This window comes from Bombina bombina, chromosome 7 (genome assembly GCF_027579735.1).
Source record: "Bombina bombina isolate aBomBom1 chromosome 7, aBomBom1.pri, whole genome shotgun sequence".
In the NCBI taxonomy this organism is placed as follows: domain Eukaryota; kingdom Metazoa; phylum Chordata; class Amphibia; order Anura; family Bombinatoridae; genus Bombina; species Bombina bombina.
Window position 1 is genome coordinate 412,035,719 of NC_069505.1, and position 21,525 is coordinate 412,057,243.

General features: G+C 39.4%; 1 protein-coding gene across 2 annotated transcripts in view; it reads left to right on the forward strand.

Annotated features, from left to right (window-relative positions):
- Nucleotides 1-21,525, forward strand: part of LOC128666545 (inter-alpha-trypsin inhibitor heavy chain H3) — a 218,486-nt gene that overhangs the window by 17,819 nt on the left and 179,142 nt on the right. For both annotated transcript variants that reach the window (XM_053721209.1, XM_053721210.1), the window contains exons 2-6: nucleotides 2,152-2,243; nucleotides 2,775-2,944; nucleotides 4,438-4,542; nucleotides 4,837-4,999; nucleotides 14,547-14,657. In XM_053721209.1, the coding sequence (XP_053577184.1) occupies nucleotides 2,160-2,243; nucleotides 2,775-2,944; nucleotides 4,438-4,542; nucleotides 4,837-4,999; nucleotides 14,547-14,657 (633 nt within the window). In that variant the 5' untranslated portion in view covers nucleotides 2,152-2,159. The remainder of the gene's footprint in view (nucleotides 1-2,151; nucleotides 2,244-2,774; nucleotides 2,945-4,437; nucleotides 4,543-4,836; nucleotides 5,000-14,546; nucleotides 14,658-21,525) is intronic.

A 21,525-nucleotide genomic window follows, 5' to 3' on the forward strand; every position in this document is an offset into this window, starting at 1 on the left:
AAGGAAACAGTAACATGTAATATGTGTAGACTTGATGGGACATGCATATGGCTATCCTAAGGAAACAGTAACATGTAATATGTGTAGACTTGATGGGACATGCATAAGGCTATCCTAAGGAAACAGTAACATGTAATATGTGTAGACTTGATGGGACATGCATAAGGCTATACTAAGTAATCAGTAATATGTAATATGTGTAGACTTGATGGGACATGCATAAGGCTATCCTAAGAAAACAGTAACATGTAATATGTGTAGACTTGCTGGGACATACATAAGGCTATCCTAAGGAAACAGTAACATGTAATATGTGTAGACTTGATGGGACATGGATAAGGCTATCCTAAGGAAACAGTAACATGTAATATATGTAGACTTGATGGGACATGCATAAGGCTATCCTAAGGAAACAGTAACATGTAATATGTATAGACTTGATGGGACATGTATAAGGCTATCCTAATAAAACAGTAACATGTAATATGTGTAGACTTGATGGGACATGTATAAGGCTATCCTAATAAAACAGTAACATGTAATATGTGTAGACTTAATGCGACATGCATAAGGCTATCCTAATAAAACAGTAACATGTAATATGTGTAGACTTGATGGGACATGCATAAGGCTATACTAAGTAATCAGTAACATGTAATATGTGTAGACTTGATGGGACATACATAAGGCTATCCTAAGTAATAAGTAACATGTAATATGTGTAGACTTGATGGGACATGCATAAGGCTATACTAAGTAAACAGTAACATGTAATATGTGTAGACTTGATGGGACATGCATAAGGCTATCCTAAGTAATAAGTAATATGTAATATGTGTAGACTTGATGGGACATGCATAAGGCTATCCTAAGGAAACAGTAACATGTAATATGTGTAGACTTGATGGGACATGCATAAGGCTATCCTAAGTAATAAGTAATATGTAATATGTGTAGACTTGATGGAACATGCATAAGGCTATCCTAAGGAAACAGTAACATGTAATATGTGTAGACTTGATGGGACATACATAAGGCTATCCTAAGTAATCAGTAACATGTAATATGTGTAGATTTGATGGGACATGCATAAGGCTATACTAAGGAAACAGTAACATGTAATATGGGTAGACTTGATGGGACATACATAAGGCTATCCTAAGGAAAAAGTAACATGTAATATGTGTAGACTTGATGGAACATGCATAAGGCTATCCTAAGAAAACAGTAACATGTAATATGTGTAGACTTGATGGGACATGCATAAGGCTATCCTAATAAAACAGTAACATGTAATATGTGTAGACTTAATGCGACATGCATAAGGCTATCCTAATAAAACAGTAACCTGTAATATGTGTAGACTTGATGGGACATGCATAAGGCTATACTAAGTAATCAGTAACATGTAATATGTGTAGACTTGATGGGACATACATAAGGCTATCCTAAGTAATAAGTAACATGTAATATGTGTAGACTTGATGGGACATGCATAAGGCTATACTAAGTAAACAGTAACATGTAATATGTGTAGACTTGATGGGACATGCATAAGGCTATCCTAAGTAGTAAGTAATATGTAATATGTGTAGACTTGATGGGACATGCATAAGGCTATCCTAAGGAAACAGTAACATGTAATATGTGTAGACTTGATGGGACATGCATAAGGCTATCCTAAGTAATAAGTAATATGTAATATGTGTAGACTTGATGGAACATGCATAAGGCTATCCTAAGGAAACAGTAACATGTAATATGTGTAGACTTGATGGGACATGCATAAGGCTATCCTAAGTAATAAGTAATATGTAATATGTGTAGACTTGATGGAACATGCATAAGGCTATCCTAAGGAAACAGTAACATGTAATATGTGTAGACTTGATGGGACATGCATAAGGCTATCCTAAGTAATAAGTAATATGTAATATGTGTAGACTTGATGGAACATGCATAAGGCTATCCTAAGGAAACAGTAACATGTAATATGTGTAGACTTGATGGGACATGCATTAGGCTATCCTAAGTAATAAGTAATATGTAATATGTGTAGACTTGATGGGCCTTTTTGGTTCTTATCTACCGTCAAATTATGTTTCTATGCTTTGTGGTGATTAATTAATAAAATTTCTGCTTCTTATACAGAGCACTGGATGAAGCTGAGAATGACGACTCATGCTTGCGTTACTCTCCAACTGGTTCTTCTTGCAATCATCGCAACGCCATCGGTTCTTACGGTGCGGTATTTTGTTTTCTGTTCTCTCATATAATTTCATTATTTTATGGAGAGACAAGAACCTATATTTAAGCACAATGAGCCAGATTAAAGGAACACAAATATGCAAGCAGTATTTAACCTTAAAGGGACACTAAATCCAATTTTTTTTCTTTCATGATTAAGATAGAGCAGGAATTTACTCCTATTATTAATTTTTCTTTGTTCTCTTGTTATCTTTATTTGAATAAACACGAATCTAGGCTTAGGAACTTGCCCATTTTTGGTTCAGCACCCTGGGTAGAGCTTGCTGATTGGTAGCAAATTGTAGTGCTACCCAGGGTGTTGAACCAAAAATGGGCTGGTTCCTAAGCTTACATTCCTGCTTTTCAAATAAAGATAGCAAAAGAAAAAAAAAATGATAGTAGGAGTAAATTAGAACGCTGCTTAAAATTGCTGCTCTATCGGAATCATGAAAAAATAAATTTGGGTACAGTATCCCTTTAATTGAGCCTGGCACTGTGTTGTTGTTGATGTTGTTTTACCTTTCCAGGTAAATGGGGACCTTGTCAAGATTCACAGCCTTCATGTTGACTCGCTGATCACCTCCCGCTTTGCCCGAAACGTCATCACAAGCAGCGTCTCAAACCTGGCAAATGAGTCTAAAGAAATCTTCTTTGAGGTTGAACTTCCTAAATCTGCATTTATTAGCAACTTCAGCATGTGAGTGCCTGTCGTGTAATCAGAAGTAAATACAAACTCTAACATGTGCAGAACACAGAGTTAGAATTCATTCCAAAAAAAGCAAAGAAATGGCTAAAACATATGACCTAAGTCCACAAAACCCATTGAGAACTATAGAAGAAAAATGTATGGGGGGGTGCATGGTGGTGCAAAATCACCCCCCTTTTAACTGAGGAGGAGAATGAAAACATACAGCCACACCCATGAGGAACCAGTCATGCCCCTAACCACTCAGTAACACCCTACACCACCTGTCACCCCACTCTGCTGACTACACCCTCATAACATCCATTGCCCCATTCATCGACTCCCTCCCATTTATTGTGTGCTCAAAACAATACTGATCACAGCAGCCCCCTACTTTGCTGTATGGGTCTGGGCCTTGGCTGCTTCACCAGCTGGGCTCCCTGGTCCCTCATGAGATTGTGATGTAATAAGTGATATCTCATGCTATGATGTCATGCTGTGATAACATTTTGATGTCATTAATTAGCTGGAGGATCCTACAATCCTACATATTTTTTTATTTATCTAAAAAAATGTAAGGCTGTTGTTGAAAGTTTTGTTTTGCGTAATGTATTTTATTTGCTTGCTTTGCCCAGAGAATCATTATTACTCTCACTAACGCTCCCTGTAGCTATTAATCCATAACTCCTTACTGTAACTCTGCACCTTCCTATCCAGGGCCCGTTTGCATACGCGCGTAAATAACCAGCCATTACAAGTGTGACTGAGTCTGTACACATGGAAGGGATCTCAACATTACAAGAAAAAAAAGAAAAGAAAAAAAGACTAAAGCACACTGGTTATTTCAAGCGTATATGTAACTGTGATCTGGACTGTTTAGCACCTGCTTACTATTATATTAAACCCTCGATGTTTAAATAGACATAGAAGGCAACATTTAAGGACCATTAAATACAGTAGAGTTGCATAATCAACAAATACATTATAAAAAGACAATGCCTGAATTTCATGTAAGTAGTAGATTATATTCTGATACATTTCAAACGCATTTCTATTTTCCCAGCCTACAGCATCATGTGACAGTCATCAGCCAATCACAAACAAATATACATAAACACCTTGAACTCTTGCACATGCTCAACAGATGGTGCCTCAGAAAGTGTGCATTTAAAAAAAAGATTGTGCACATTTTGATAACAAAAGTAAATTAAATTTTTGTTTATTTGCATGCTCTGTCTGATTAATGTCATTTTAGCTTTTGTGTCACTTTATATTAAAAGTCACATGCACACTCCTGAGCCCACCTCAGAATCCTCTCAATGTAAGTTTCAACATAGGAAACCAAGCAAAAGAGGCCAGTTTGGTAAAGAAAATTGAAAGTTTTCTAGAAAATTGTAGAGATATTTTTACCTAACAGTGGGCTTTGTTCCCATCTGAATGTATTATTTGTTTACATTTAATCCTATTTATCTAAGTACTCATCTTTTCTCTAACTCCACTTGCAGGACCATAGATGGGAAGACATACGTTGGAGTGGTGAAAGAAAAGAATGTAGCAGAGAAAGTGTACAAAAAAGCAGTGTCCCGTGGACAAAGTGCTGGAATTGTGAGGTGTGAAGCAGCATTGGGAGTCGGGACCCCCCTTGTGTATAAATCTGATTACATTCCTTTAGGTCAATAGAGGGAAAGGACCACCCCTTTTTTTGATTGGTCTACCTGTACTTAAGTAATTATAGCCTCTAACCCAGCTATCGGCCCCTAAATGATCTTTTCATTATGGAGAGGTCCAAGGTACAGTATCTCAATGTACATGAGTGGGTAGTTAGTGCATAACTTTGTGTCAGAGCCGATTGTCCTCTTCAATTGGAAGTTCTACTGTGATCACCTCTCACTTATTTTAAATAGGGCCTCAGGAAGACTTTTGGAGAGATTCAAGGTGTCAGTTACTGTGGCCGCCCAAAACAAGGTCAATTTCCAGCTGATTTATGAAGAGTTGCTGATAAGAAAGTTTGGTCAATACCAGCTTCTCCTGAAGATTCAACCAAAGCAGCTGGTGGAGGACTTCCAGGTGTGTATGAGGTTCCTTGGGGCAGGGGTGACAAATCTTTTTGAGAAACTAGTGAACATCTATTGAAAAATTCTTGCACATGGCAGTGGTATCTTTATTATTATTTATATTTCCTTTTAGTGTTGTGCTCAATTATTAATTTATCTTATACTAAAACTTTACTAATCCTGACGTGAAGAGAAGACCAATGTACTGCAGAGGTTGGTTACAGTGTGTGTAAAAAGGGCCTTTATCATTGGTGTGAGTGTGTGTACCTCGCTGTCTGTTTTGCCGTCCCCGTCCCCCCTGCTAGTGCACAAACACCACTTATAGTAAACTTTTAAGACTGGCGTGTTAGCAAACATATTTCAAGTTGAAAGTAAATTGTTTGTGCACAAACAAAACCCGATGCATGCTAACTTCAGGACTTTGGATATCGCAACCACCTTAAAGGGACACTGAACCCAAATTTTTTCTTTTGTGATTCAGATAGAGCATGAAATTATTTTTTTTTTACATTCTTTATTTACAATAATGCGTAAGACATGTATACATAAATTTAAACCCCAAACGGGGTATACAAGAGGAGGAAAAAAAAGATCAGACAATATATAATTGCATAGAGAGCTATAGTTCCATAGCTTTACAATTTCAGTTACACATTATTAATTTTTTCATATTATATACAAAAAAAGGAAAACAAACACACAATAAAATAAACTAAAACAACAGAACAAAAAAACAGAATTTATGCTTACCTGATAAATTACTTTCTCCAACGGTGTGTCCGGTCCACGGCGTCATCCTTACTTGTGGGATATTCTCTTCCCCAACAGGAAATTGCAAAGAGCCCAGCAAAGCTGGTCACATGATCCCCCCTAGGCTCCGCCTTCCCCAGTCATTCGACCGACGTAAAGGAGGAATATGCATAGGAGAAATCATATGATACCGTGGTGACTGTAGTTAGAGAAAATAATTCATCAGACCTGATTAAAAAACCAGGGCGGGCCGTGGACCGGACACACCGTTGGAGAAAGTAATTTATCAGGTAAGCATAAATTCTGTTTTCTCCAACATAGGTGTGTCCGGTCCACGGCGTCATCCTTACTTGTGGGAACCAATACCAAAGCTTTAGGACACGGATGATGGGAGGGAGCAAATCAGGTCGCCTAGATGGAAGGCACCACGGCTTGCAAAACCTTTCTCCCAAAAATAGCCTCAGAAGAAGCAAAAGTATCAAATTTGTAGAATTTGGTAAAAGTGTGCAGTGAAGACCAAGTCGCTGCCTTACATATCTGATCAACAGAAGCCTCGTTCTTGAAGGCCCATGTGGAAGCCACGGCCCTAGTGGAGTGAGCTGTGATTCTTTCAGGAGGCTGCCGTCCGGCAGTCTCATAAGCCAATCGGATGATGCTTTTAAGCCAAAAAGAGAGAGAGGTAGAAGTTGCTTTTTGACCTCTCCTTTTACCAGAATAAACAACAAACAAAGAAGATGTTTGTCTGAAATCCTTTGTAGCTTCTAAGTAGAATTTTAGAGCACGAACTACATCCAAATTGTGCAATAAACGTTCCTTCTTTGAAACTGGATTAGGACACAAAGAAGGCACGACTATCTCCTGGTTAATATTTTTGTTAGAAACAACTTTCGGAAGAAAACCAGGTTTAGTACGCAAAACCACCTTATCTGCATGGAACACCAGATATGGAGGAGAACACTGCAGAGCAGATAACTCTGAAACTCTTCTTGCAGAAGAAATTGCAACCAAAAACAAAACTTTCCAAGATAATAACTTTATATCAACGGAATGTAGGGGTTCAAACGGAACCCCCTGAAGAACTGAAAGAACTAAATTGAGACTCCAAGGAGAAGTCAAAGGTTTGTAAACAGGCTTGATTCTAACCAGAGCCTGAACAAAAGCTTGAACATCTGGCACAGCCGCCAGCTTTTTGTGAAGTAAAACAGATAAAGCAGAAATCTGTCCCTTCAAAGAACTTGCAGATAATCCTTTCTCCAAACCCTCTTGTAGAAAGGATAGAATCTTAGGAATTTTTATCTTGTTCCATGGGAATCCTTTAGATTCACACCAACAGATATATTTTTTCCATATTTTATGGTAGATTTTTCTAGTTACAGGCTTTCTAGCCTGAACAAGAGTATCAATGACAGAATCTGAGAACCCTCGCTTTGATAAAATCAAGCGTTCAATCTCCAAGCAGTCAGTTGGAGCGAAGCCAGATTCGGATGTTCGAACGGACCTTGAACAAGAAGGTCCCGTCTCAAAGGTAGCTTCCATGGTGGAGCCGATGACATATTCACCAGGTCTGCATACCAAATCCTGCGTGGCCACGCAGGAGCTATCAAGATCACCGATACCCTCTCCTGTTTGATCCTGGCTACCAGCCTGGGAATGAGAGGAAACGGTGGGAACACGTAAGCTAGGTTGAAGGTCCAAGGTGCTACTAGTGCATCCACTAGAGTCGCCTTGGGATCCCTGGATCTGGACCCGTAGCAAGGAACCTTGAAGTTCTGACGAGACGCCATCAGATCCATGTCTGGAATGCCCCACAATTGAATTATTTGGGCAAAGATTTCCGGATGGAGTTCCCACTCCCCCGGATGAAACGTCTGACGACTCAGAAAATCCGCTTCCCAATTTTCCACTCCTGGGATGTGGATTGCAGACAAGTGGCAGGAGTGATTCTCCGCCCATTGAATTATTTTGGTTACTTCTTCCATCGCCAGGGAACTCCTTGTTCCCCCCTGATGGTTGATATACGCAACAGTCGTCATGTTGTCTGATTGAAACCTTATGAATTTGGCCTTTGCTAGCTGAGGCCAAGCCTTGAGAGCATTGAATATCGCTCTCAGTTCCAGAATGTTTATCGGTAGAAGAGATTCTTCCCGAGACCAAAGACCCTGAGCTTTCAGGGGTTCCCAGACCGCGCCCCAGCCCACCAGACTGGCGTCGGTCGTGACAATGACCCACTCTGGACTGCGGAAGCTCATCCCTTGTGACAGGTTGTCCGGGGTCAGCCACCAACGGAGTGAATCTCTGGTCCTCTGATCTACTTGTATCGTCGGAGACAAGTCTGTATAATCCCCATTCCACTGTCTGAGCATGCACAGTTGTAATGGTCTTAGATGAATTCGCGCAAAAGGAACTATGTCCATTGCCGCAACCATCAAACCTATTACTTCCATGCACTGCGCTATGGAAGGAAGAAGAACAGAATGAAGTACTTGACAAGAGCTTAGAAGTTTTGATTTTCTGGCCTCTGTCAGAAAAATCTTCATTTCTAAGGAGTCTATTATTGTTCCCAAGAAGGGGACTCTTGTTGACGGAGATAGAGAACTTTTTTCTGCGTTCACTTTCCACCCGTGAGATCTGAGAAAGTCTAGGACAATGTCCGTATGAGCCTTTGCTTGTGGCAGAGACGACGCTTGAATCAGTATGTCGTCCAAGTAAGGTACTACTGCAATGCCCCTTGGTCGTAGCACCGCTAGAAGGGACCCTAGTACCTTTGTGAAAATTCTTGGGGCAGTGGCTAATCCGAATGGGAGTGCCACGAACTGGTAATGTTTGTCCAGAAAGGCGAACCTTAGGAACCGATGATGTTCCTTGTGGATAGGAATATGTAGATACGCATCCTTTAAATCCACCGTGGTCATGAATTGACCTTCCTGGATGGTAGGAAGAATTGTCCGAATGGTTTCCATTTTGAATGATGGAACCCTGAGAAATTTGTTTAGGATCTTGAGATCCAAAATTGGTCTGAATGTTCCCTCTTTTTTGGGAACTATGAACAGATTGGAGTAGAATCCCATCCCTTGTTCTCTTAATGGAACAGGATGAATCACTCCCATTTTTAACAGGTCTTCTACACAATGTAAGAATGCCTGTCTTTTTATGTGGTCTGAAGACAATTGAGACCTGTGGAACCTTCCCCTTGGGGGTAGCTCCTTGAATTCCAGAAGATAACCTTGGGAGACTATTTCTAGGGCCCAAGGATCCAGAACATCTCTTGCCCACGCCTGAGCGAAGAGAGAAAGTCTGCCCCCCACCAGATCCGGTCCCGGATCGGGGGCCAACATCTCATGCTGTTTTGGTAGCAGTGGCAGGTTTCTTGGCCTGCTTACCTTTGTTCCAGCCTTGCATTGGCCTCCAGGCTGGCTTGGTTTGAGACGTATTACCCTCTTGCTTAGAGGATGTAGAACTTGAGGCTGGTCCGTTTCTGCGAAAGGGACGAAAATTAGGTTTATTTTTAGCCTTGAAAGACCTATCCTGAGGAAGGGCGTGGCCCTTTCCCCCAGTGATATCTGAAATAATCTCTTTCAAGTCAGGGCCAAACAGCGTTTTCCCCTTGAAAGGAATGTTAAGCAATTTGTTCTTGGATGACGCATCCGCTGACCAAGACTTTAGCCAAAGCGCTCTGCGCGCCACAATAGCAAACCCTGAATTTTTCGCCGCTAATCTAGCTAATTGCAAGGTAGCGTCTAAAGTAAAAGAGTTAGCCAATTTAAGAGCGTGGATTCTGTCCATAATCTCCTCATAAGAAGTATCTTTATCTAGCGACTTTTCTAGTTCATCGAACCAGAAACACTCTGCTGTAGTGACAGGAACAATGCATGAAATTGGCTGTAGAAGGTAACCTTGCTGAACAAACATCTTTTTAAGCAAACCTTCTAACTTTTTATCCATAGGATCTTTGAAAGCACAACTATCTTCTATAGGGATAGTAGTGCGTTTGTTTAGAGTAGAGACTGCCCCCTCGACCTTAGGGACTGTCTGCCATAAGTCCTTTCTGGGGTCGACTATAGGAAACAATTTCTTAAATATAGGGGGAGGGACAAAAGGTATGCCGGGCCTTTCCCATTCTTTGTTTACAATGTCCGCCACCCGCTTGGGTATAGGAAAAGCTTCGGGGGGCACCGGGACCTCTAGGAACTTGTCCATCTTACATAATTTCTCTGGAATGACCAAATTGTCACAATCATCCAGAGTAGATAACACCTCCTTAAGCAGAGCGCGGAGATGTTCCAATTTAAATTTGAATGTAATAACATCAGGTTCAGCTTGTTGAGAAATTTTTCCTGAATCTGAAATTTCTCCTTCAGACAAAACCTCCCTGGCCCCTTCAGACTGGTGTAAGGGCATGTCAGAACCATTATCATCAGCGCCCTCATGCTCTTCAGTATCTAAAACAGAGCAGTCGCGCTTTCGCTGATAAGTGGGCATTTTGGCTAAAATGTTTTTAATAGAATTATCCATTACAGCCGTTAATTGTTGCATAGTAAGAAGAATTGGCGCACTAGATGTACTAGGGGCCTCTTGTGTGGGCAAGACTGGTGTAGACACAGAAGGGGATGATGCAGTACCATGCTTACTCCCCTCACTTGAGGAATCATCTTGGGCATCATTTTCTCTAAATTGTTTGTCACATGCATCACATCTATTTAAATGAGAAGGAACCTTGGCTTCCTCACATACAGAACATAGTCTATCTGATAGTTCAGACATGTTAAACAGGCATAAACTTGATAACAAAGTACAAAAAACGTTTTAAAATAAAACCGTTACTGTCACTTTAAATTTTAAACTGAACACACTTTATTACTGAATATGCGAAAAAGTATGAAGGAATTGTTCAAAATTCACCAAAATTTCACCACAGTGTCTTAAAGCCTTAAAAGTATTGCACACCAAATTTGAAAGCTTTAACTCTTAAAATAACGGAACCGGAGCCGTTTTTATATTTAACCCCTATACAGTCCCTGGTATCTGCTTTGCTGAGACCCAACCAAGCCCAGAGGGGAATACGATACCAAATGACGCCTTCAGCAAGCTTTTTCAGTGTATCTGAGCTCCTCACACATGCATCTGCATGCCTTGCTTCCCAAAAACAACTGCGCATTAGTGGCGCGAAAATGAGGCTCTGCCTATGATTAGAGAAGGCCCCCAGTGAAAAAGGTGTCCAATACAGTGCCTGCCGTTTTTTTAAACAAATTCCCAAGATTAAAATAACTCCTCAAAGCTATAAACCATTAACCATGCTTATAAAATAATCGTTTTAGCCCAGAAAAATGTCTACCAGTCTTTAAAGCCCTTGTGAAGCCCTTAATTCTTGTTAATAAAATGGCTTACCGGATCCCATAGGGAAAATGACAGCTTCCAGCATTACCAAGTCTTGTTAGAAATGTGTCATACCTCAAGCAGCTAAAGTCTGCACACTGTTCCCCCCAACTGAAGTTACTTCATCTCAACAGTCCTGTGTGGAAACAGCCATCGATTTTAGTAACGGTTGCTAAAATCATCTTCCTCTTACAAACAGAAATCTTCATCTCTTTTCTGTTTCAGAGTAAATAGTACATACCAGCACTATTTTAAAATAACAAACTCTTGATTGAAGAATAAAACTACATTTAAACACCAAAAAACTCTTAACCATCTCCGTGGAGATGTTGCCTGTGCAACGGCAAAGAGAATGACTGGGGAAGGCGGAGCCTAGGGGGGATCATGTGACCAGCTTTGCTGGGCTCTTTGCAATTTCCTGTTGGGGAAGAGAATATCCCACAAGTAAGGATGACGCCGTGGACCGGACACACCTATGTTGGAGAAATACAAAACAAAACAAGACAGAACCAAGACAAAAACAAAACCAACAACAACAACAACAACAACAAATAAAAAGGGGGGGCGAAGGGGAGGGAAGTATTTACCGCAATCCTAATAGAACCAGGTCGGAATTTCGAAAATTATATATTAAATATTCCATTTCAGGAGGTGGAAGTGCTTTTATAAACGATGACCATTTGAGAAAGAACCTGATAATATCTTCCTCATTATCGGTACTAATATCAAGTTGTTCAAGGATACGTTGTTTGTTTAAACAGTTTTTAATTTCCGGGATACTAGGAACTGCCCACATTTTCCATTTTTTTAAGATAAGATATCTAACAGCCAATATGACAAGATTAATAAATTTGATATTAAGTTGCTTATTTTCCGAATTTAAAAGAAAAACTACATTCTTTGCTGACAGACTTATAGAGGGATCAGTAAGAATATTACAGAGCCAAAATTGAACTTTGAGCCACATATTTCTAATTTTTGGGCAGGTCCATATTATGTGCAAAAAGTTTGCCTGTGGGAGGGAACATTTAGGGCAAATACTAAAGTTCATGGTTCCACATTTAAATCCCTTTTCTGGGGTAAAGTAAGACGTGTATAGTAATTTCACATGCGACTCCCTCCAAGTAGCGGGAAGGGTTGCTCGACTAACTTCTTGAATTGAGGTATGAGGTATTTTAGAATCCAGTTCTTGATTCAATAATACTGACCATTTAAGGCAGATTCTATCAATATTAATTGTACCTGTCTTGGAGATCAGGATCGTGTAGCAAGGAGTAACTGACATAAGTCAATTTTTGACTAATACCAGCCAGTTCTCTAATATCCCTAAGGACCAATTCCATCCGTAATCATTAGAGCATGACATTTTAAGCAACTTTCTAATTTACTCCTATTATCAAATTTTCTTCATTCTCTTGGTATCTTTATTTGAAATGCAAGAATGTAAGTTTAGATGCCGGCCCATTTTTAGTGAACAACCTGGGTTGTCCTTGCTGATTGGTGGATAAATTCATCCACCAATAAAAAAGTGCTGTCCAGAGTTCTCAAACAAAAAAATAGCTTAGATGCCTTCTTTTTCAAATAAAGAGAGCAAGAGAACGAAGAAAAATTGATAATAGGAGTAAATTAGAAAGTTGCTTAAAATTGCATGCTCTATCTGAATCACGAAAGATAAAATTTGGGTTCAGTGTCCCTTTAACTTCTCCCCATAGAATTCAATGGAGGGCGTTTAAAAACAAAACTAACACTTATCGCTTGCATGCTAACCCGACACCACATTGGACCTACAACGCTAAACCCAAAGGTAGTTATGAATATTTTACTGTAAAACGTTTTTCATATGTTCAATGCTCTTGATATTTATGTGAATATTTTTTAGCGGAAACTATATAGATATGAGTGTAACACTTTATTTAAATTACGCTAGGAGGCCTATTTAATAACGGTCTGTCGGACTTGATCCGACAGTGCGGATCAGGTCCGACAGACCTCGCTGAATGCGGAGAACAATACGCTCTCTGTATTCAGCATTGCACCAGCAGCTCTTGTGAGCTGCTGGTGCAATGCCGCCCCCTGCAGATTCGCAGCTAATCAGCTGCCAGCAGGGGGTGTCAATCAACCAGATCGTACTCTATCGGGTTGATTTGTGGCGATGTCTGTCTGCCTGCTCAGAGCAGCCGGACAGGTTATGGAGAAGCGGTCTTTAGACAGCTGCTTCATAACTGCTGTTTCTGGCGAGCCTAAATGCTCGCCAGAAACACGGGGCATCAAGCTCCATATGGAGATTGATAGATAGGCCTCTAGGTCTTCACTCGTGCTAACCAGACAATTGCAAATTTTGTTTTTGCTCAAGCACTCTGTTTACTTTCAACTTGTAATACTCACTCAAGTTAGCGCGGTCACGACCCGCGCTTACTTTAGCGTGCCACTTGTAATCTAGCCCATAATATTTTTGAGTACTACAAAAAATTATTTCTGCTTTTTGCTATGTGTTTAACTCCTGCAAAGGTAAATACAAAGTCAAAGTTGTGCTCCTGAAGACCTTTTTGTTCAGGGAAGCTTATCACCCGACTCATTAACAAATGAGCTTCATACCTAACAGCTGCCCTCTATCTCCTCACTAATATCATTCTCACCGTTGCAGTCCTCACCTCCTGTTTCCCATCCTCCTACTCATCTAGATTGTAAGTTCCCATGGGAATAGGGCCCTCAATTCCTCCTGTATTTATCTGTAAAATTTTGTCTTATTGTATTGTTTCTCTATTGTACTGTTATCCTTGTACCCATGGGCAGCGCTGCGGAATCTGTTGGCGCTTTATAAATAAAGAATAATAATAATAATTTATCACCAAAAGTGAAATAAGAGAAGTATTCCTGTTTGCTATTTTAATACAGACGATGATTCAACTGATTTGATGATAGCTAAATAAAAAAAAGTTAGCAGGTCATTATTTTAAAGTTGCTTTAAAGGGACAGTAAAGTCATAATTAGACATTCATGATTTAGACAGAGCATATAATTTTAAACAACTTTCCAATGAACTTCTATTATTTTATTTGCTTCCTTCTCTTGTTATCCTTTGGTGAAAGTTGTATCTAGGTAAGCTCAGGAGCAGCAAAGAACCTAGCTGCTGATTGGTGGCTGCATATATAAACAGATTGTCATTGGCTTACACATGTGTTCAGTTAGAAACCAGTAGTGGATTGCTGCTCCTTCAACGGATTCAAGAGAATTAAACAAATTTGATTAAAAAAAAAATTGTTTCAAATTGTATGTTCTACATAAATCATGAAAGAAAAATGTTGGGTTTCATGTCCCTTAAAGTCATCTCCTTGTCACTTCATATGTATTTGTGTGGCATTCTCTAATAGCTCTGCAATGCCATTAACATGACACTGCATATTTTAATAGATTTTTTCTTTTTACTCATTCTACAGATTGAAGTCACCATTAATGAGACTCGGAACATAAGTCTCCTGGATGCTGAGGGGACGTTTCTCAGCAATGAACTGATTCAAAAGGTTGAAAAGTCCTATTCTGGCAATACAGTGAGTGTTCATATCCGATGAATAGTACAGTCTTAGTAACACACGGCAGAGAAGACAACAGCCAGAACAAGCAAAACATTTACAGACCATCCAAAGTGTTTGTAATAAATCTGTATAGCCAACCACAATGCTTTAGTAGAAAATGAAATAGTTGTTTAAAACATAAATACTTTTATTGGTAAATAGTGAAAGCATCCACCAGATACAACAATAAATCTGGTACTACGCGTTTCGTGCCAACAGTCACTTCATTAGTGATATGCTAACATCTTCCTCACCTACTTTTAAATAGTTATTCATTAACCATGTACATGCCAATAAGAAATGCACAAACAAAATAACATTACGGTTTACATGTATTAAAGGGCTAGAACGCCCAAAAACAATCCCATACAAGGTATAATATGAAATATACAAATATGTATTTAGTATGGTCAGGAACATATAAACATTTTTTTGTATGTTTGAAATGTCCACATAATGTTAAATTGAATTGTTATACTCAAAACGGCAATGATAAGGGTTAATTAAAAGTGAAAAATAAATAAAAACCGCAGAAGAATAAAGTGAAAATGACGCTACAATACAGTCTAACCAGTCAAGAAGCCAGATTCATAAACGCTCTTGAAGTTGTCAAGAGCCTTGTTGCAAAGACAAGATCCGTTTTGGAAATACACTGTAAATCTCCCTCACTTCAGCTATCTTTCTGAATGTAAATACATGAATGCCTGAGATACTTATTACCACAGATCTCCTATAGGAGGCGCTAAAAGGCAATGATAGGTATTAACAAAAAATAAGTGTGCATCTCATAACACAATATACATAATGTAAAGATGTTAAAATATATATATGCAAACATAGCACTAGTCGTAACCAATTTGGCAATAGATAAGTCCCAAAAATGTCCCAAAAATCCGTATGATGAACAGGCAGCTCTCGGTCTTCACCCCCAGGGATGATGTAACTTCTATGATGGATAACTGTAACAAAAACAGAAACAGAGGCGCCACATGTGTAGATCAATGAGGACCACAATAACCAAGCGAGACAAGATACAGGGTACTCACAAACGTGAAGGCACTCTATTGTGCCTATAGAAGCAGGCTGGTATTCTAGCAGCAAACCAGCTGGCTGTACAAAGGAATCTTTCTGAATGTATAGTTAGCAGGCTTTCCTGCTGTTAAATCTCTAGCTACTCTAAGCATAAATGATGTGTCCCCCACATCAAATGAGAGCTTATTAAAGGGATACAAAACCCAAATTTTTTTCTTTCATGATTCAGATAGAGCAGCAATTTTAAGCAACTTTCTAATTTACTTCTATAATCATTTTTTCTTCGTTCTTTTGCTATCTTTATTTGAAAAGCAGGAATCAAAGCTTAGGAGTCGGGCCATTTTGTGGTTCAGCACCCTGGGTAGTGCTACATTTAGCCACCAATCAGCAAGCGACCAGGTGCTGAACCAAAAATGGGCCGGCTCCTAAGCGTTATATTCCTGCTTTTTAAATAAAGATAGCAAGAGAACGAAGAAAATTTGATAATAGGAGTAAATTAGCAAGTTGTTTAAAATTGCTGCTCTATCTGAATCACTAAAGAAAAAAATGTGGATTTAGTGTCCCTTTAACCAGGGGTGTCTGACCTCTGGTTAATGATTTCTAGTATAAAAGTGAGCTTGCGGTAGCATTAACTAGCCACTTGTAATGGCTGGTTATTTAACATTCGCTGGTAAAGGGACACATTTGCGCCTCACTTGTAATCTAGCCCTATGTATTGCCACTTTAAATCAGTTTCAGACTTGCTTAGTTATATGCAAAATGTACCTTTTATTCTCCCTCCTGGAAGGGTCCTCTGTACCAGCAGTATTATGGCTTCTAATCAGCTAACAAAGAGGCATAAAACCACTGACTTTCTATAGTGTGCGCTTGTAGTAATACCTCACATGCTCGTTACCAGGCAACATCACTCCTAGTCCCTCCTCCATAAAACCATTAAAATACAACATTCCAATAACATTCTAAATTTAATTAAAAAAATCAAATTTGTCTACTTTTAATCAATTATTTATGGACATGTTTGTTTCCATTAAAGAGGAATAAGGAGCTTAACACAACTAACCATCATTATAAATAAAGCTATTTTATATTTACAGGTTATTAAAGGAGATACTTTAAAAGGAAATTTCATGGGAAGATTTTATAAAACAACATAGAGAGTAATGATATTAATATATATAATATTAATCACAGGGCAGTGAACAGTTAAAAGATGCGGTTTCATTAATTATAATGCAGTTGAGAATAAATTTGACTAACCAACCAGAATGCATTATTATAAATTAGACTAACCAATCATAATGCTTTCTTATAAATTAAACTAACCAATCATAATGCTTTCTTATAAATTAGACTAACCAATCATAATGCTTTCTTATAAATAAGACTAACCAATCATAATGCTTTCTTATAAATTAGACTAACCAATCATAATGCTTTCTCATAAATTAAACTTACCAATCATAATGCTTTCTTATAAATTATATTAACCAATCATAATACTTTCTTAAAAATTAAACAAACAAATCAGTGTAGGTTATAATAAAATAATTATTAAAAATGAGTAATTACAAATTAATCAATCATGCTGTGAGACACAGCATGAGAACCTAATGCAGCGAAGGGGGTAAGTCTTGCAGCGATGGGTGGCAAAGTGTAAAAATATATGTATATACACATAGTAACACATAAATATATATGTATATACACATAGTAACACATAAATATATATGTATATACACATACTAACACATAAATATATATGTATATACACATAGTAACACATAAATATATATGTATATACACATAGTAACACATAAATATATATGTATATAAGCATAGTAACACATAAATATATATGTATATACACATAGTAACACATAAATATATATGTATATACACATAGTAACACATAAATATATATGTATATACACATATTAACACATAAATATATATGTATATACACATACTAACACATAAATATATATGTATATAAGCATATTAACACATAAATATATATGTATATACACATACTAACACATAAATATATATGTATATGTGACAGACCCTTCAGTCAGGACTGAAAGTGTTAACTTTATTTTCTAACCACAAGTGGCTGGCTCCAGCTACAATCTAATTAATGCTTAGCATTCTATTGTTTGATCACCTCCAGAGAGAAAGTGATAAGAAGAGTCAAGAGTGTCTTGTGGTTGAAGTGTTTAAGTAATATAATCCTATTGTATCATGTCAAGGGCGCTTCTCCCTTTTATCTAATGTACAACATTCTTTCAACCCCCATCTGAGGGGGGGTCAAAAACCTGTATAAATCTGTGTGCTGCCTTCAAATAAAGTTGTCATTCTGTTTTAAACCTGAAACTGGCTGGGTTGTGAATTGCTGATTGTCTATGCAGGACATTGTTCATCTGGGGTTAACCCTTGGTACACAGTTGGTACCGTAACATTGGTGGCAAGCGACGGAATGAACCTTATCGCCCAGAAGAGCAACTACACAAGCCAGTAACCTCAGGAAGAGGGGGATTATTACAATACTGACTAAGATGGAAAGAGTACCAGGGACAGAAGGAACCAATGGGCTCAGCATATCAGACAGAACCCCCGAAGAAGCAAGTTTTGACCGGGCTGTCAAAATAAGACTGGCACATTATGGCCCCAACCCATCTGCGGAAATTATCGACCGGGTCATAGCAGCTGTGGAAGCCAACCTACTTCGCCAAAGCGGCGCTGCAGCAAACCCAGTGGAAAAGAGAAAAGTAAATTTTGCAGCTTTTAAAAACTTCCTGGAAACAGAAGGAGAGATTGATGGGTACCTTGCGGATTTTGAGAGACAATGTGCACTACACAAGGTACCCGCAGAGGACTGGGTCACGATATTATCCGGAAAATTATCCGGCCGGGCCAGTGAGGCTTTTCGGGCCATTCCAGATGAGGAAGTCGGGGATTATAATACTGTAAAAGAGGCTCTGCTCTCCAGGTATGCGGTTACACCGGAGGCATACCGGAGGCGGTTCAGAGACACTGTTAAAGTAGCTGGAGATTCCTACCTTGAGTGGGCATGTAAGGTGCACCGCACAGCAGCTCACTGGATAGCGGGGTGCCAAGCCGTATCTGGGGAAGAGGTGCTGCAGCTATTCCTGTTGGAACATTGCTTCGACAAGTTACCCGCAGGAGTTCGAGAGTGGGTTCGGGACCGTAAACCCTCCACCCTGCATGAAGCGGCTCGCTTGGCAGATGAGTATACGGATGCCCGCAAACTGGACACTGCTACCACTAAGCCCCCTGCCAGAGTGGAGTACAGACCCCCAGTCACCCCAGCACCTGCCAGTTACCAACCCCCAGCGCACCGCTATACCACACGGTCTCGGGCCACGAACTACCCTCAGAGAGCCTGGTTCAATTCGCGGGGCTACTCACAACCTATTCGGTGCTTTGGATGTAAGCAACTAGGGCACAAAAGACCAGAGTGTCCCCTAAACGCAGCGAACCAAGCACAGTCCTGGAGAAGACCCGCTAGCGGAATCCCACGTAATCCTCAGTCTGCGGCCCGCTACATAGAGGCGCAAGAATGCTGGGGCATCCTACATGAGGCAGACCTTGTGCAAGCTGCCCACCGGAATAACCGGCAACTGGTTAAAGTGAATGGGAAGGAGGTCAGTGGTCTACGGGATACTGGTGCTACCATGACCTTGCTTCGAAAGAACTTGGTGTCTGAGAAACAGCACACAGGAGACACTGTGGCTGTGAGGGTAGCAGGGGGCACTGTGTTCCGCCTGCCTGTTGCCAGGGTGCATTTGGATTGGGGAGGGGGCGCTAGACCTGTGAATGTGGGGGTCATGAAGGATTTACCAGCTGATGTTCTCCTTGGAAATACCTTGGTCCCCCTTGTTTCTGCCTATGCTCCCATGGGTCCCGCTGATGTTAACCCTGTGACTACCCGTGCTCAGATCCGTGCAGCAGAGACTGACCCCCCTGCTGCTAAGCCCCAGGACGCTGAGCTCAGTAAATCTCTATCCGCTATTGATATGTGGGAGTCACGTTACAATGCGCTGATGAAGGAGAAGAGTCACGTAGAGGATAAAATGGTCACGTTAAATAATCATGTAACAGTGCTAGCGGGAGAGAAGAGGAGTGCAGAGGAAAAAGCACGTTTAGAACAGGAATCTCTGCTAGACAAGCTGCACCGACAGACTGCAGAAAACACCAGCTTGAGAGTGGAACATGAAACATTAAGGACAAACTTAGTGACACTGGAGGAGAAGCTGACGCTGGCTCATAGGGAGGTGCAGCAACTCAAGGGCACCCTATGTCAGTATGAAGGGATTGTGGATACCTATAAAGAGCAGGTACAAAAACCACGTAAAGAAGCCGATGATATTTTGAAGGACTGTTTAGCCCTAGTCGGGGCACTGAAGAGGTTGAACCCTTATTTATACAGACAGGGATTCTCTCTCATAACGGGAATACAGATGGATTGTCCCAGCAAACTGACATGCCTACCACCCCTTAGTCCGGTCATCCCCAGGTTGACCCGCAAAAGGGTCAAGCCGGGTCTGCCGGAGTGTTCCACAAGGGGGGAGCTATGTGACAGACCCTTCAGTCAGGACTGAAAGTGTTAACTTTATTTTCTAACCACAAGTGGCTGGCTCCAGCTACAATCTAATTAATGCTTAGCATTCTATTGTTTGATCACCTCCAGAGAGAAAGTGATAAGAAGAGTCAAGAGTGTCTTGTGGTTGAAGTGTTTAAGTAATATAATCCTATTGTATCATGTCAAGGGCGCTTCTCCCTTTTATCTAATGTACAACATTCTTTCAACCCCCATCTGAGGGGGGGTCAAAAACCTGTATAAATCTGTGTGCTGCCTTCAAATAAAGTTGTCATTCTGTTTTAAACCTGAAACTGGCTGGGTTGTGAATTGCTGATTGTCTATGCAGGACATTGTTCATCTGGGGTTAACCCTTGGTACACAGTTGGTACCGTAACAGTATATAAGCATATTAACACATAAATATATAGGTATATACACATACTAACACATAAATATATATGTATATACACATAGTAACACATAAATATATATGTATATACACATAGTAACACATAAATATATATGTATATACACATAGTAACACATAAATATATATGTATATACACATAGTAACACATAAATATATATGTATATACGCATAGTAACACAAATATATATGTATATAAGCATATTAACACATAAATATATAGGTATATACACATACTAACACATAAATATATATGTATATACACATATTAACACATAAATATATATGTATATACACATATTAACACATAAATATATATGTATATACACATAGTAACACATAAATATATATGTATATACACATACTAACACATAAATATATATGTATATACACATAGTAACACATAAATATATATGTATATACACATAGTAACACATAAATATATATGTATATACACATAGTAACACATAAATATATATGTATATACGCATAGTAACACAAATATATATGTATATATAGGCTTACCAGAAGTCCCACTTTTACTGGGATTGTCCCGGTTTGGAGGCGCTGTCCCAGTGTCCCACCCAGTTGTTCATTCTGTCCCAGTAGGGTTGACACCTCCAGGTTTCAAATCATGTGTCTGGGTTTCAGACCACCTGAAACCCAGACACATTATTCAAAATGACTGGACTGTGGCTCTCCAGCATAGTTGGAAACTGGTACTTTGTTACATACAGCCCTGCTTAGTTTAACGTTTGTGTCCTTCAAAGTTTACATTTAGT